The 18,123-nt window shown below is 38.6% G+C and overlaps 1 protein-coding gene across 7 annotated transcripts in view; it reads right to left on the reverse strand.

Moving 5' to 3' along the window:
* ERG (ETS transcription factor ERG) overlaps nucleotides 1-18,123 on the reverse strand; it is a 111,813-nt gene that overhangs the window by 33,380 nt on the left and 60,310 nt on the right. Inside the window, exon 1 of one of the 7 annotated variants that reach the window (XM_082220631.1) lies at nucleotides 10,772-10,908. The exons of 4 other annotated variants lie outside the window; for them this stretch is intronic. In XM_082220631.1, coding sequence (XP_082076757.1) covers nucleotides 10,772-10,789 — 18 coding nt within the window. In that variant the 5' untranslated portion in view covers nucleotides 10,790-10,908. Of the gene's footprint in view, nucleotides 1-10,375; nucleotides 10,587-10,771; nucleotides 10,909-18,123 lie in introns of those variants that run through there. 2 more of the 7 variants (XM_082220633.1, XM_082220634.1) reach the window with 2 other exon arrangements.

Consider the following 18,123-nt stretch of genomic DNA (forward strand, 5'->3'; position numbering starts at 1 on the left):
GCCCGAATCACAGAGACCCTTGGCTCATACAGCTTCCAGAGGCACAGCTGTATTAATTTGTTTTGCAGCAAAGTCAACAAACACTGAGGAAGCCTACTCTAGTCCCCAAAAATATGCCACAATAAGGTTTACTAAATGCACTACAAGACTTATCAGTATTTATGCTCAAACAGATTTATTATTATTATTATAATAAAATTTATATACCACCCTTCATCCAAAGATTAATGGGCATTTTACAGTTCTGATAAATAACTCATTCCAAGGCCTAATACATAAATAGCAAAACCTAGACTGGATTATGTAATGTCTCAGGTTATGAATGTACAGTGGTACGTTGGTTCTCAAACGCCTTGGTACTAAAACAACTTGGAACCCAAACACTGCAAACCTGGAAGTAAGTATTCCAGTTTGCAAACTTTTTCCAGAAGTTGAATGTGCTCCGTTTTGAGTGTTACACTTTCGTTTTGAGTGCTATCTATTTTACATTTTTGTTTTTGCGGCTCTTTTTGTTTTGTTTTTGCGACTGTGTGGAACCTAGTTCAGCTACTCATTGATTGATTGTGTGACTGCAGTACATTGCTTATTGCTTTCAATTTATGGATCAATGGTCTTGGTAGATAGTAAAATTTATGTTAAATTGCTGTTTTAGGGATTGTTTTTAAAAGTCTGGAATGGATTCATCCATTTTGCATTACTTTCTATGGGAAAGTGTGCCTTGGTTTTGGAACACTTTGGTTTTGGAATGGACGCCCAGAATGGATTAAGTTTGAGAACCAAGGCACCACTGTATCTAGACACCCCCTGTCCTTTGGAATTGCAGAAAGCAGGAAGTGGATAAATTACTCAAGGCATTCTGGAAAACTGGCTAGGAATGGAAACATATTCCCCAGCACAAACACTGTAATGGGGTGCCCAAAGTTTTTGAGCCCATTTTGTATTGCCATGGACAGTTTAGCCATGCACACTCACTCTCCCAAACCAGAAATTAGGCTTGGGAAAAGTGTTTTTGCTTCTCTCCCCCCCCCAACAGGCATAATAGAGTACAACTAGTAAGAATTAACCATCTCTCCACAGATGCAAACTCCTGGAAGATCACCACCCCCCTCAAAGAGCCAGTAGAAGGCTTTTACAAGCCTAATTATAGCAAGGAGGGGATCGTACCTGGGAAGTGACATGTTACCTCTGCAGTTGGGACCCCCGAGGTCACCCCTCTTCTGTTGCAATTGAGTTTCAACAAAGCTTTCCAACATAGCTAATGGAAGACTTCTTTCAAGCCTAATTTCAGCCAAGGGGAGGGACAGAAGGAATGGGACTCTGTGGAAAGTCTGTTCAGGTGACTGTGCACCTGTGTGCACCACACTGGCAACTCATGTGCTATAAGAATAATTTATGCTGGTTTATCCGCTTTTGCCCTCAAATAATGTTGCCTTGTAACATTGCACTGGGTGCAGCAGTACATATGTTCAATTCTGGGCAATTATTTACAGCTACCATTAGTACTGAGTCTTCATTAATGATGTTACTCTAAATGCATCTTTTCCTCTCACAACAGAGACAGTTTTAGGGTAGTGCAACTGGTGTAGTCACACTGGGTGCTGCACTACAAAGAGCACCAAAACAAGGCTGTAGAATGGAGCATCAGAGGTGAGGAGGAGTGTCAAATTTGAGCGTCACACAGGGCATCGTTGAAATTTGAGAGCCTGAAGTCCGCCACTGCTCACAAGTACACATGTTAAGCTGTCTTTATCGCGGCGTGACTGAATTGCTGTTAACCTTAAGCTATATAGTGTAGTACATACTTAAGTAGACCCAGATTTGCAGCTGGTCTATATTAAAGGGGAATAGGAAGTTTTGGCCTTCATCCTACCTTATGAATGCAATTTTTAAGAAACAAATTTGACCCTTTAAAACTATTACATTTCCCTTGGGGGATAGCATTCAAATTCCATTTGTCTGAACATGCTTAATAACTCAATCAAGATGCACTTTTAATCAAATTAGTCTCATTAATCATGCTTCTTTTAGCACTGTTTCTTCAAGAGAATAGCTGTTTGTTTAGCAACGTCTAGAAGTTTAAGAGAAGATCTAAGACAGCAAAGACATGGGAATGTAATCTTCTGAGTGCTGCTACCATGAAATCTACATACACCTCAGTGTGGTTCATGAAAAAGCCCAATGAAATGGGGGTTACAGAACTGATGGGCAACAGCTACACTAGGGTGGATTGTTCACAGTATTGTGTGTTGCTAGCCATTGCCCTTAGATTTTTGACACAACACAGCACAATAGCTTGGAGAAAACGAAGGATGCCATTTGTTTGATTGGGAGAATAATCTGGCCAGAGATTTTTATATCCTGCAGAATTAGAAAGGAGGACACATAATTCTCTCATGGAAATAAGTCATTGAACTAAGAATGTTTAAGATTGGCTGTACTGGGTCCTGGTTCTGCAGTAACAGACTATCGTTACCTATTTAACTTCCATCAATTTCCAATGCTGGGACCTTTCTGCAACCTTTGTTATATAAATAAACTTTTTAAGTGAAGTATTCAATAAAAAGTAAGAAAAAACTTTCCAATTTTGAAATAAAAGAGAGAGAAAAACAGCCAAGATGGAACAAAGGATTTATGCAGCCTCGAAACGTTTAGAGTCTAATGGTTCAGAAAGAACTTTTGTTATGTTCACAAGTTTAGTGCTCCCTGGATATAATAAGTTATGGTTCTGCTCCCACCTTGTTATGTAGGAAGTGTAGACTATACACTGCATATAAATTCTATTTTGAAATTTTTTATGTTATCTATTATATGACAAGGAACAAGGAGGATATAAAAGAGTGTTTGTTAGTAAGGGGAGCCTGCTATGTTTTTAACAATCACTAGAATGCAATTCTTGCTACCTGGAGCTCAACTCATAGTAAGGAATTACCTTTCTTATTTTGGCATCTTCTATTGTCCAAGGCCAAAACTACATCAATGCACATAAATACTAGCAATGTGGATGAACAGCATTCTATAAGAATTGTTTACTGGAATTGCAGTAGACATTGAGAAGACAATCCAGAGTAGGGTCACCCATGCATGAGCCCTTTTCTGCTCTCTCTTTCCTCCCCTGATACCAAACAGGCAACCCAGACTTGCTTAAGCCCCAAACAGGGACCATTTGTTCCTGTGGAACAAAGAGGTCTGAATGACTCACAAAAGCAAGCCAAGAGATGTGCTACGTGCTCATGAGTCCACCTGTCTAATGGTGTAATTCTATCCTAAAGTCACACTAACTGTGCACGCAAATCTCCCTATGCTGACATAACTAAAAGTTATGATAGCATAGTGAAATTGTGATAGTGTAGTAGGGATCCGAATGTGGCCAATCATGCCATAGATCCAGCAGTATTGAGAAACCAGCAAAGGATCACAGCACATAGATGACTTTCTTTTTTTATCCCCCTGCCACCTTCCGCACTGGTGTCTAGAGAACATTGGTGACAGGGAGCTTTGGTTAAACAAGGTTAAGCACAAATAACCAGAGAAATCAATGTAGATGAGTAATACTTGTGTTCTGAGCAGAGGCCTATTTCACCAATGTCTTGCTTTGGGCTTAGTGAGAACACAGTGATGCTTTAGAATGCCCTTTGGACTGATCCAATAGCAGCTCTTCCTATGTTCTTAACTCTTACAGGTTCTTGGCCTCAGAGGTTTACACACAATGCAAACATCAGTTGATTGCACATCCAACGGAAGAGTGAGGAACTGGAATTAAATCTGTATACCGCCCTATTCCTCTAGATCTCAGGGTGGTTCACAACATAAAATTACAAAATGAAAAACACAAAATACACAACAGAAATAAGAACAGAAACAAACCAATAACCTCACTCTTCCACAATACATTTAAAAGGACATCAGATGTCAATCAGCCAAAGGCCTGGTTGAAGACATGCAGAATGAGAAAGCACCTAGGTAGCAGTACCTTTCTCAAATATTTACTCACCAACCCCTAATAAACATGTAGTCACAGGAACCATCTGTTGCAGCTGCTATCCACTGGCAATTGGTCAACTCTGCAGCACTAAGAGAGGCACAGGGTGTACCTCACCCACTAGACCACCAGCAAGTCTTCTAGCAGCAGGGACTAGTGGGAAACCATCTATTCCTATGTGGAATTGCCATATTTTTGTCCCAAGACAAGTCCTATGGAATAGAGAGCTCTTTCCATAGCAGAAAAGTTGTTCTCATGCCCAGCTGGAGAATGTAGTGATGAGTAAAGCTTTGCCTTGTACTCTGCTGCCTGTTACACAGCTTTCAAAGGCATAGTAGCCCTGCTAGGGGAAAAGTAATCCACCACAATACTTTAGGAACTCACTCCATCACGATGTTGCCTAATAAAATCGGGGCATGTTCTAGTTAAGTCTCTATAACAAATACAGACCCTTCCACTTGTCACTCACCTGAGCTAACCTCAGGATGAAACACTAAATAGTGGTGGGGCTGGGGGTGGTGGTTTCTACCATCACAGCACTCCAGGGGCTGTTGTGGGAATAGTTTGTTGTCTCTTTTAAGCTGTGCTGATTATATGCTGTTGCAAACTACTTTGAGGATTCTTTAATTTTTACAATCAAGTATATAATTTTTGTGAAATAAATAATAAATACGTCATCTAGTACAGGTGGAGACTTGTTAAATTAGCTAGCTAGGTAGCAAAGAAGGAGAAGCTTGCTCTAAAAATGGTTCTTGGTAGCACAGTAAATGCTATCTTTACAAGTAAACAAACAAACAAACGAATGTATTCTCCCCCCCCCTAAAAATTCAGGTCTGGTTTATTAACAGAGAAAACAGTATGTCTGCAACATGCGCACAGCCTAGCTACTGGAAAGCCACCCAGAGTGCGGAGGCATGATCCAACAGGAGTGCCTTTATGACTCCTCTCCCATTGACTACTGTAATAAACTATGTATTTGGGCTGCATGAAGAAGAGAGCACGTAGGAAGAGCTGGGTAACAAGTTTGGGTGGGAATGTAACCAAAATGCACTAGTAACCAACCACAGGAACATGGGGTGGGGGGAGTTGAAAGGATGAGAGGAAAACGAAAGGTGTCAAAAGGCCACTGGTCCTCACGCCACCTTCTATGGATGCAACACTGCATTGTCTCAGCTGTATGTGTATCTTTCTGGGCGGCCATATCAATGGATAAGAGCCATACCCTTTTGCCTGTTTGCTAAGTCCGCGCTGTTCTACTGCTTACAACTCCATATAAGACTCTTTAGCACCAAAGTATATATAACTGGGATTGACTTATACTTGAGGCTGTAGGGAAGAGAAGACAGCACATCAGGGGTCAGGCTCGTTCCCAACAGAAATATGAGAAAACTCAAACCATTATTCTAGTGGACTATGACTAAGATTCTCTTTCCTCTGCAGCTTTTACCACACTGAACTAGTTTTCTGCGAGCTTTTCACAGGGTGGCACAACAAAGAAGAATGGGTTGGCAGCAGAACTGGCTCAGAACCTAGCAGTCCATACAACAGCCCTGCTCTGCCTCCTCCCCATCCCATTTGGGGGGGTTATACTGGTTGTTGCTGCCAGCTTTTGGGGAGGGCATTGGGGTGCTTCTCATTGTTGGGGCATCTCTGCCTGTGGATGATGGTGGAGCCAAGCAGGGCTGAAGTACTCTTCTGTTCCATCCGATCTTCCTCCAGCATGTCGGATTGGGAGTTTGGATTCTTCTGCTTGACTCTGTTCATCATTCATGTTTATTTGTAAGAGATACAACATTGGATTGCAGTTTTGTACAATCCAACATTGGGATATTTGTAGGTTTTTTTAGAATTATTATTTTCCTCAACATTTTTTAGAGCCCTTGCATTGCTTTTCAGATCCACGTCTCTCCTCTGATTGATAAATTTAATCCTGTGTTTGCTAAATCTCGTTGAATCTCACACACCTCTTAAAAAGCATTCTGTGTAAATATGACTCTGTTGGAAAATAAACCAAGCACTAGACATTTTTTTATCATCTGCTCTGTGCTTGGAGACTCTCATTCGCCTGAAAGCCAAATATCTGGATCAAATTCATCCTTAGTCTAATCAAGAATAAGCCCTCTTAGGCTTTGTTATTGGGTGCTCAGCAAAGATAAGAGTGTAGAAGTGGAGATCAGCAGGCTAACTCTATTCCCCACCAGCACTATCCTCCTCACCTTCCAAGTCGTGGAATGCAAACCTTTGTACCAGGGATCATTTTGTGTACATGGAAGCTCCCCACATGTTTTGGGACCCTGATTTCTCAGATTTTTGGAATGTGGAGTACCTTTTCCGATACAAAAATACCCCTGCTGCATATAGTCTCCTTCCAAAGTTGAGAGGCAATGAGAACAGTGATCTAGAGCTGGGGCATTCATCCCCACTTCCCCACCTCATGTGCTTATGGAACACTGGCTAAGAGTGCCTTAAAAAGAGTTAAGATTTAGTATGCTATAAATAAAATTCATTCCTGCTACATACATCAAGTGCAGTGCAGGATTTACGTATAAGCTAAACAAGCTATAGCTTAGGGCCCCACTCTCCTGGGGGCCCCAAAAAAATGTAAAGGGTTTTTTTTTAAGTTAGAGCTTAATAATTATTTCAGTATTAATATACTACTTCTTAATTGTATTTCACTATTAATATACTTCTTCTTAATTGTATTTCAGTTCAACAATTACTTTGATAAAATTCATATTTTGTTATGTGTAAATGGCTTTCGATACCTATTAGGTCCATAAATTACCATATAACATATATTCAACACAAATAAAGCAGTGACAATTTGTTGTTGACAAAGGACAGCTGGACATAGAAAGGGCTCCATTACCTTCAGTAGCTTAGGGCCTCATCAAACCTAAATCTGGCCCTGATTCAAGTGCATTATTGATTGCTTTTTTATCTCTAAGCGAGAAACAATTATGGTCCTGATACTTATTTTAAAAAGAACTCAGGACCACACTATGGATTGCCACAGTGTCAAAGCAAACTGTTAAACTAAATGAAACAAAATTCTTATTATACTTATTTGCATCACAAAGGCTCATTAGTTCCAGGGTGTCCAAGTGGTACAGTACAGAGAACATTAAAAAGGCATGCCTCTTAACCATGTGCCTCAGTCCCATATATTTCAACGACACTTAAGCTATTCTCCATTGTGTTCATGCATTTTAATTGGACTGCCAAGCTATCTGATGAGCTACACAGCAAAGGAGTGAAAACCTTTTATTCCGGTTTTCATGCAAACGGTCTACAATGATGTTAGCAAAAATAAGGGATGAGAAATAAAAAGAATTGCATACAGCTGACTTCTACTGCATTGTAATCAAACCTACCTTCTCATAGAAATGTTTTCCATTCTCTGAATGGGCCAATCTTCCTTAATTGAATTAGCTATATAATCTAAGAAATACAGGACATTCTTTTTTATACTAGAAATAAACAAATGTTGCTATTGTAATTGAGATTGAATTACATAAACTGATATTGTCAGCAAAGGAATTATGCAGAAATCAAATTAGATATCTCTAACGACTAATGAAACCTCAAACATTACTATTCTAATTACATAGACATTTTATCTCAAATAGCAGAGCGTCCTAACCAACCACAAAAAAGGAAACTAGCAATTAAAAGCTGGCTATTTACATGGTCCAAGGTATATTGGGTGGCTTAAACTGAGACAGCTAGCCACAAATGTATGCAGTATGCCATTTCAGAAAATGCAGTACTCATTAAAATATGTTTTATTACAAAACTGTAAATGCATCTGCCAAGGGAAGCAAGGTAGCACAGCCTGCTGATGGGAAAAAAATCCAATTGAAGGCAAGCATTTTTTTAACCTTTATCCCACCATTTTTGAATAAGGAAAAAGAAACATCAGCATAATTATTTTTACTCTAATCAACTAGCAATATTGACTTCTATGCTAAATAAAAATGGAAGCTTGATGTGTATTACTTTGTGTTCCTTTTACAGATTATAAGGTGTCTACAGTCACTGGGTTTATATATGTTGTAAAGATGGCAATGAGAACATCCAATTGATCTAAATAAGGATACGGGAATAAGATATAATAAATGGAATAGGGGTGCAATCCATGCATCATACCGAATTATGGCAAAACATCCCCGCCACAAAACTATTACCATTTCATAACCTTCTGCTACAAAGCAGTTTGCACCCTTATTAAAAGCAACTGGGGTTAATATTCTTCAAAAACACTAAATACATATGACTCCCACTCCAGGCTTTATGGCTGTAGTGATTATGTTAGCAAGACTGCAGTTTGCAGACTGTTTGCAAAAAGTCTCACTAAAGCCTGGTGGAAATGGATGAAACTACTTCAGGATCCGTGGTTCAGGACTTAATTTATTTTATGCGCATATGACAAAGTCTGGTTGCACATATTTAAAGCATGATGTATGTGCTTGCATGCCTATATAAATTGATGTCAATATTGACTAATAAAGCCAATGTTTATTATTTGTATGTCATATTGACACTTTAGTACCTAGGACTACATAGAGCATTAGGTGCTGAAATGGGCTATTTAAAATGCCTATTAAGCAACACCACAACACACACTGATTTTGTTTTTGAGGTAAGATTAGTGTAAATAATTGCACAGTGGTATTAATTGGAATACCCATACTTTTTGGGACACAGATCAAGTTGTATTTTTAAATGCAAATTGACTAGAATTCTCATCTTTTCTTAGAAGCAACAACCATCAGGTTATCTTACAAAACAACAACAACCACACAACAATGCCTATAAACTGAGAATATAGCTTGTTATACTTCTTACAGTACAGATTAATTTTGAACCCGCAGAAAGACATTTAATTCTCCTCATAGTCCCATCACCATCAGTAAAACCAAAACACACAAATGTGTGTAATTTTATATGTAATTTCAGCTGTAAATAAAATGTTTACTGAGGAATTAAGAACTTTTCCTCTCTAAGGTATCGAACTCCAAAGTTTTGAAAGAAAGAAAGAAAGAAAGAAAGAAAGAAAGAAAGAAAGAAAGAAAGAAAGAAAAGGAACAATGTGACAGTACACTTGCAGAAGTATTGACTAATAAAATGCCAATTGCATTGTTAGATAAATTGTTGACATGTTTGGTCCTATATAGTACTAATAGGAGCTAGCAAGAGCAAACTGAATGCCAAAAGACATGCAAGTATGTCATCAACTTTAAACACAATACTCGCTAGTGTATTGTGGTTGTTTTTTTAAAGCAACAACAATGTAGAGACAGTAAACAGACTTGACAAGCTATTTTTAGTTTAAACAAGTTGACCCAATCAAAGATCCCATCTGTAGCTAGTTGTTTGTCTTGACATGATCAAATTATGCATCTGTAAATCTAATCCTAAAAGACTTAAGATCTTCATTTCAAGCTTGATGCTCACAACAAGGTTGATATACTTGAATTTTTCATCTTTTGCTATATGGGTTCTACACATTTAATTTTCAATGCATCAATGCAAAGCAAATTTGGATTTTGATCTCTATGCAGAATCATAAAAACATGCCTGACTAGAAAAGAGAGAAGAGCGTTTTCAAACCCCACAATTAATATTATCTCCATGAAAGTATTTTCAGTACTTGGGGATACAAAACATTTAATAAATAATAGCAAACCAAGTAAAACAGTCATTATTGTGAAACCAAACACCAGTTTAAATTTCTAAAGCTGCAGCCCTAGCCCCACTTACCTGGGAGTAAAACTCCATTGAATTCAGAAGGAGTGAGTAGGCATGGTTAGGATTGTGCTGTTTATTCTGGTTTGGTTGCTAATATATTATGTAAAGCTTCAGAAAAGTATAAAGAAAGTTAATGCTGTGAATGAAATAGTGGATCTCTGTATGTAGGCATATAAAGAGAGTTCATCAATATAAATCCTATATCATTGTCATCAGGCTGTTAATTACACAGGGTTTGTTTCTTCCGCAATTAGCTTATTGTCAAATATGTAGTATGAGCTACAAAACCTCCTACTACAGAGGCACAAACTGCTTATTTATATGTACAACAAAATAATCGAAACCTCCACAAAACTGTCACCTTGCACAGTTTGTTCTAAAAGTAGCTAAGAATAATGTTCAGGCTAAAGTCATAAACCTCAACAAATTTTTATTAGCTTCAAATTAAAAACAACAACAACCAAAAAGGCATTCTAAAAAGTTAACTAAATTGCTATCATTACTTCAGTGACATTTGACAAAGCTGTTGAATATTAGATAAAATGTCTATAAAACAAAATCAACAATTTCCAAACGGGAGCAAAATTTAAATTTCTATTTAAATATGTTTGCTTCCATATAAATAAAGGAAATTTTTAAAAGCACCTGAAAACATATCACTTAATTTCTCAACAATTACTCCCCCATTCCCTTACAGCAGTCCAAGGTCCAAATCAGATACATATCCAAAATTTGTTTTTAAAATGAAGACAACAAGAAAATTCAGAAGCTCTTCCCACAATAGGGCTTTGCAAGTATAATCCAGAGCACGGAATGGTGAATTTAAAAAAAACACCCAAGTTTTTCTGAGTTTCAAGTTTTTAAGGCTTGTGGACAGGGAGTAGGAAAAAGGAAATTTACTAGGCAGTACAAAGGAAATCTACTTGTCCTCTATTGTGGCTGCGGGGGTGTTGCCCAATTCTACCTTACTGGTGTTTAGAAAGGAAATTAAAAAAAAACAATTCTGAAAAAAGTCTAATAAAAAGGCATTCACTTTCTTACCTTAATAGTACTCGCCATAATGTGATCTAGGTTATTGATCGCTAATAATTACCAATAATAATTATTGCTTCACTCTGACCAGAAAGGAGTTTTGATGAAGTTATTTAGAGCGGATGAGATTGTGCTAACTCTGGGAAATGAAGTCAGCCAGTGGCAGGAAGAGGTTTCTATTGGTCCTGGCTACTGCAGTTTGAAGAAACAGGATATTTGGGAACTAAGAGATAAGAGGTCCTAAAACAATGTTGTTTTTCTTGACGATATGCAGCTACAAGATTTTTTTTTTTTATAAATGTCAATTGGCTATGACAGTGTCAGCAGGTGTGATATGATGTGCAGTAAGTATGGTGTGCCACACTGAAGCAGGATGCAGATGTCGCATGAACTGGGCCAAATTTGATATGGGGCTCCCCAGGGCATTAAAGATTTAGGGACAAATTTAGGCTTGGGGTAAATTGCTGCAACCCTACTAATGTCAGAGGACGGAAGCATACCAACAACATCAAACTTTTCTGTTACATAAGAAAGTGCCTTCATACCAGGTCAAACTGTCCATCTCATCCAAACGGCAGCAGCTCTTCAGAGTCGCTGCTACCAAATTCTTTTAACTTCAGATGTGATGGATGGAACCTGGGACCTGTTTTGTGCAAAGCATGCCCTTTACCACTGTGACCCTTTCCCTTGAAAAGGGGAAGAATGGAAGTCCACGTATGGTAGAATTTGAACTCACTACAGCCTCCGCTTTCAGCTCACCCTGAAGCAGCTCCCTTTGGCCGCTGTAGTGGTGAACTCAATACCTATTGTCTGTTTATAGCCTTCCAGATCTGTTTTAATAGGCTTATTTTCAATAAAGCTGGACTCATGTCAGGAAAATGTATGAATGGGGATGGGGTGGGGCAATGTTACAGAAGGGAAATTGTACTAACCATTCAAATGCTTATGTACCATAGTTGGACAACTTGACTGTGTCCCAGTGTTTGATGAATAGCAGCGCTGCGCACTGGATCTTCTGTCTCGCATGCATCATCATAATCAATCTTTCCCATGAGGCAGAGGGGGGAAAAGAATGCTGGCTCCACCTCTCTCACACATTACCCGCTGATTCAGTGAGCCTAAATGTATCCTGAATGCCAGACACTTGTGTCAGTACAAGCTGTGCATGTTTGCTCCCACTTCTGCATCATCAAAAAGAAAAAGAGGAAATGTATCACCTCACCAAAATAGAAACTACAGGTTTGCATATGCTCATCTAGCTACACAGATGTTAATGGGTAGCTTCAGGGCTTTCTTGTGCGTCTTTATCGTTAAGCCAGACTTGTACCAAACAGCCCTTCAAATGAGGATGTCTTCAAATAGAGGACTGCCATCTATAAAGTGGGACACATGGCCACCATAGGCAGCTACAATGGAGCTGTCCTCACAGTGAAAGGTATAACAGAATTCTTTCCGTGTGAAAATAATGATCCACACTGAGATATTAACTTAGGTACAAGCTGTGTATTCTAGATAGAGGAAACTTAATTTTGCTTGCCTTTTCCTTCATTAGCATGAACATGGCATTGGAGACCCAGGCGCAGTGAGCCTAAGGTTGCTGGACCTGAGATGCAGAAAGCAGTAAAAAAAGGATGAGACCGCACCTTGGGATTGAAATGTCCGCAACTTTATTGATTACAGATGTCAGTAGGCTTTGACATAGGCACTGGGTATGCATCCTGCATCAACCAGCCCGATTGCTGGCTGGATATTTTACCAGGGTCAATCCTAGGTTATGGATCCCTCCATTACACACATCATATATGCCCTTTTAAAATGTGGCTCTTTTTTTGGGGGGGGGGGTTATTAGGTTGTTGTTTTTATTTTGATTATATATATATTGTGGGTTTTATGTTGATCTTTTCTGTGAACTGCCCTGAGACCTCTGGGTATAGGGCAGTATATAAATTCAATTAAAAATAAATAAATAAATAAATAAATAATAACAGGGCAATCCCTCCAGTATGCCATTTGGGGAGTTCTATGGCCCATTAGCGCCTGTCTGGGCATTCAGACAGACACCTTCCCCCTGGACCCCCTTACTGGGGTGCCCTGATACTTATCAATAGTAGGGTAGGGCTCCTTCCCAACTACTTCACTTAGACAAAGGGCCCAACTCAATGCCTCTTTTCCACTAGCAAGTTGTGACAGTCGCTATAAAGTGGTAGGCAAATCCCCCAGACAGGCCCAATTTGCATGCAGCCAAATTCTTCCCTGGCCCTGAATACAATGACTAAGTAGCTCCATAGCAAGGTCACACACACACAGTGCCTGCTTACCTTCAGGCAAGGCCAAAGCATACAGGGTTGGGCAGGTGGGACTGTGCTGCTGAATGCAAGTGCAGCCGGTTTAAATAAATTGGAGGCAGACCTGAGCGAAGCCAGACTTCACCCATAGTAGCCTTCCTTCATAGTAGCCTCTATATGTAGTTTATTGAGAATCCATCTGCTGCTTTGCATGGAAATGGTGCTAAAGAATTAGAACGACAAAATAACCCATGTTTTAAGGCAACACAAAAAAGAGTTTAAGTAAAGAAAAGTGTATACAATGTATACATTATCTGTCAAACTATTTGGAATGGAGACAAGCATTTAGATTTTTTTAAAAAATGTGTCAGTCCCAAATATTTAAAATTCATACATAATTTGTATTTTAGCTCATGGTTCCTATATAAGAAGTTTTAAAATTTCCTCTTTTTTCTTTTTAACAGATTCTGAGCTTCACCGAATTAGATAACTCAAAGAAGTCAAACATAAACATTACCAATTTATGATAAAAACCAAGAAAACTGTCAACAGTTAAAAGGTAGTATAATAACTGTTTTCACTGTGATGAGGAACAATGTTATTTCTTGGAGTTTGTTTATTTTCCACCCTTTTCATCTCTAAACAATGGGTAAGAAAACCCAGTTCAAAACATTGTACAATACTTAACCTGAGACAATTTCACCAAACGCAAAAGAAACTTGCCGTGCTCTAAAGATAAAACATAAAAAGTCCATTCCAGTTTTGTAGATAAAGATTATCTAACATAATATTTACAACAACAAAAACATGCATTCTTACTCTTCAATCTCAAGTGGAACCCCATCTCCTCATTGTTTTAGGTACAGAGTAACACAGAATTCCTAAGGGGTTTGTTTAAATATTGTTTAATATTTTAAAAGTACTGTATCTACTGTTGAATTGCATTTATTTTCTCAGAATATGTAACCACCCTTCCACTTCTAAATAAAGTATCTGATGAAGCTAATATAACTGATATTTTTTAAGAATTGAATATTTTAAAGCACAAAACAAAAAAGCATATTTTTAAAAACTGGGGGAAAAGACAGAGAGTTGTAGCCAATTGCTGTCCCTCCACTGATGCAATAGAATGATGACAGATGTGAGCTTCACATCATGGGAATCCTCCAGAATAATGGCGGCAGGGTGCTGCACAAGAGAGGAGGGAAATCACAAAAAATCCTTTAAAATTGCCTTGATCCATTGAATCCTGCTACCCATTCCTATGTTTCTTCATTGAACCACCACATGAGCTCTTTTCTCTGTGTACGGTTCTAATTGCTTCACCTCCAAAATGATATTGTAGAGTTGGAAAACGTACAGAAAAGGGGAAACCCAAATGTGTAAGTGTTGAAGTATTTTGGACTTTTTAATGTAGAGTAAAGACAGGTTGAGTGCGTGGGCTTGATAGAGGTGTATAAAATGATGCTGAGCGGGAAGTCTCTCCTCAGTACACTGGTACCTTGGGTGAAGTACTTAATTCATTCCGGAGGTCCGTACTTAACCTGAAACAGTTCTTAACCTGAAGCACTACTTTAGCTAATGGGGCCTCCTGCTGCCGCCGCGCCGCTGGAGCCCGATTTCTGTTCTCATCCTGAAGCAAAGTTCTTAACCTGAAGCACTATTCTGGGTTAGCGGAGTCTGTAACCTGAAGCGTATGTAACCTGAAGCGTATGTAACCCGGAGTACCACTGTACTGTTGGATAGCCCAAGCACAGAGGAGAATCTGTCTGACATTACTTCACCACCACTTCCTATTATTGGTGCATTCCCCACCTCTAGGGAGTTATCTCAGGTGAGACTGGACAGTGAGCCAGCCATATCAACTCTACCCTGTCTTCAAGGATGCAATGCTGGCTGTGCCAGTGCAAGCAAATCCAGCTTTCTCACTGGGCTTGATTGCCCAGTCCAAGGCTCGGGACACCAACTGCACGAATGACTTTGTCCTGGTCTTCAAAAGGAGAGTTCAGGTGGCATGTCAGCTGTTAGGATAATGTCTGGGCTTGTACCTTGTATCTAGGAGCTCTGACATAACCGCTGATTGCATACATTGTAACCTATGTTTGGGCAATTTAGTGACTTCTGGAATAATGATTTTGGTAATAATCCAGCCAATAGTCCAATTAATGAATAATAATAGTAATGATGGTGGTGGTGCAACCATGAATGGGAGTCAGGACACTTAGGAGAAATTTGCATCAAAATGCTGGTGAATTTTCATGAGGATTTTCTTTAAAAAAAATGAATTACAAATGGCTGCTGAAATGTGGAGAACTGAATTTAAGACTGGAAACATGGGAAATTGAGAGGACCAAAACTGACAGATCCTTCCATCCCTATGTGAAGGTTAGGTAGTACCAGGTTTTTATTAACCATTTGTTCTTATTTGCTTGCGACAATTAGCATTTGTCCTCATTTGCTTGAAGGGTTATTCTTTCATGCCACATTTTTCAGTGCATTTTCCTGTCACTTTCTTAACCACAAAAAGTCAACTTACTTTAAAGTAATTTGTTGTGCCAGTGTTACAGAGTGCTTTAATCCACTTTAATTGTTTATGCCTAAAATTCTGGTATGCACCTGAATCCCTTTTACAAAACATGGTCTGTTTTTAACCTATTCTACATTATTTTAATTTTGTACTTAACACTTTCTAATCAAGTTTCAAGCCCAGCCAGGAAACTGAGATGTCTTTTCCTTTCTTTTTATGATTATGTTTCAGAGATTAAACTTTTTAAAAAAAATACAGCAGTTATACATTCAGTTTTAAAGAGCAAAGTGTTATTCTTTTAAAAATAAGAATGTAAATGTTTATGCTTTCAAAGTTCCATTTATAAATGGCTTTAAGCAATTAGTGACAGATTGCTAAAGGGAGAATACATGTTTAGATTCAAATGTTTCCAGGAGATGTGGAGACCCCAGGGGACGATTTAGGGGTTTTTTTATTTAAAAAAATTAAAACTGTTTTTGAGATTTTTTCTTAGGAGGTATTAATTTTATGTCAATAAAAGCATACGTTTATAATACTTTACCAGAATACAAGTGACCAACTATATATGGGGGTTAAATACAGCAAAAATGAAACAAAACAAAAGCAGTGTATATATTACAAGTTCAACTGGGCTTTTTACATATCTGTTGAGCTAAATATGTATAGGGTAATTGCATCCTTGCCCTGGTAGGTGCATTATGTAACCCAGAAGAGCAGCAAAGGAACAGAAAGGACACTGAGTGTTGGGATGAAATCAGGCCAAATTTTATTGACTATAGCAGGCAGGGTAGAAGTTAGCATGCCTGTAGGGCCAGGATCACTTCATGATTCCACTGCCCAATGCTGGTAGAATGGAATCTGCAGGGTTGGACCAAGTCCAACCTGCTTCATGAGAGTTGGCCTCTTTGCATACTTTGGATACTGTCTTGCAGTTAGACCCCATCATCCCTGACCACTGGTCCTGTTAGCTAGGGGCGATGGGAGTTGTAGTCCCAAAACATTTGGAGGGATGAGTTTGAGGATACCTGAGTTAGACCATTCTTTTCCTCAAGTTTATTCCCCAAACATGTCAGATTCTTCTGCCACTTAAACACTTGATGGTTTCTAGACAGTTTTAAGGTCTAGTATAGATGTTCTCACAAGCACAGTCATATTCCAGGTTGTCCCTGAGGGTTTATTGTTAATATAAGGTAACCTTTTCCTACTCCTCCCTCTGTAGCATTTCCACAGAGGAGTAATCCTCATATCAAAATTGTACGGTCCAATCCCCACATCTCTGTGGAAAGATGACAAAGTTGATGGGGGTTGGTTTAGTCCAGTGTTCTTCAACTCTGGTTCCCCAGATGTTGTTGGATTACAACTCCCATCATCTACTTTAGCCAATGGTCAGAGATTACAAGGTCCTGTGTAGTCTAACAGTATCTGGTAACCCCAAGCTGAAAATGCTGCCTAAGAAGAGTTCAAGTGAAGTTTAATTAAACAGTAAAAACTACTGTTAAGTTCTACTAATAACTAATTGAAGCTATATTATGTTAGTTAAAGTAAATTTAACATTACTAGTTTTGGAAAGAAGTCAGGTTTAATCCTTCAGTTTAACTACACTGTATTCAAGTAAAAGGATCTCTATTTTCATAATGCTACTTTTGTGAATTATCATGGTTATTAATCCTCTGCCCTTTTCTTTGATTCTAAAGAAATGGCCTTTTTTTAAACAGAAAAGTACTGTATCAGAATTTATAATTAGCTGTGATACGAAAGAAATAAAATTTAAAAAGAACTTTCTTATAGTTATCTTCATAAATAAGTTTTAATAAGTTTAAAATCTGAACAATGGAACCATTTAAATGTGTCTGTTTCAAGGTAATTTCAGGTGTGCTTACTTACAAGTAAATATGATTAGCTTCACAGTCTGTATATCATAATAGTGAAGAAAGATGGCAAGTATTTTCAAATGGAAATTGTCCGAAACTGAGCCAGTTTGAAATCTGCAGAGCTGAATGTGAATATGTGTTTTAGTCACTAGATGGTGCTCAGTGTTCTTCTAAAATGAAAGATTTAGTTGAAGTGATTAGGCCACTGGAACAGGCTGAGAATATAAATTCTCCCTTATTTCACAACAGCATTTGACTCCATTGTTTGCCCTCAGCTTGCTCTGCTAAACTAAATATTGCCTTCCACCCACCCAGTCAACCTGTACGGGCTTCTTCCAACATATCCCCTAGCCCCCTCTGGATCAATTAATTCCCTGTATGCATTTTCAGAACAGCAAAGGCTGCCTTACACAGATCATAGATCCATCTTGCTCAGTGTTGTCACTACAGGGTCTCAGACAAGACTCTTTCCCAGCCATATCTAAATATTGCGGGGGAGTGAATATGGGACCTTCTATATGCAAATGGCAGGCTCTATCATTTCCCCCATGCTCTTTAGACACCCTGCAAAGAAGTTTTGGGTCGGCACCCCTATCCTTTTTTTGTCTTTGACTTCAAGCACACACATCCTTCCATGCTAGACTCCTTCCACCAATCCATGACCAAGTCCCCTTTAAT

This window comes from Podarcis vaucheri, assembly GCF_965113315.1.
Source record: "Podarcis vaucheri genome assembly, chromosome: 4".
NCBI lineage: Eukaryota > Metazoa > Chordata > Lepidosauria > Squamata > Lacertidae > Podarcis > Podarcis vaucheri.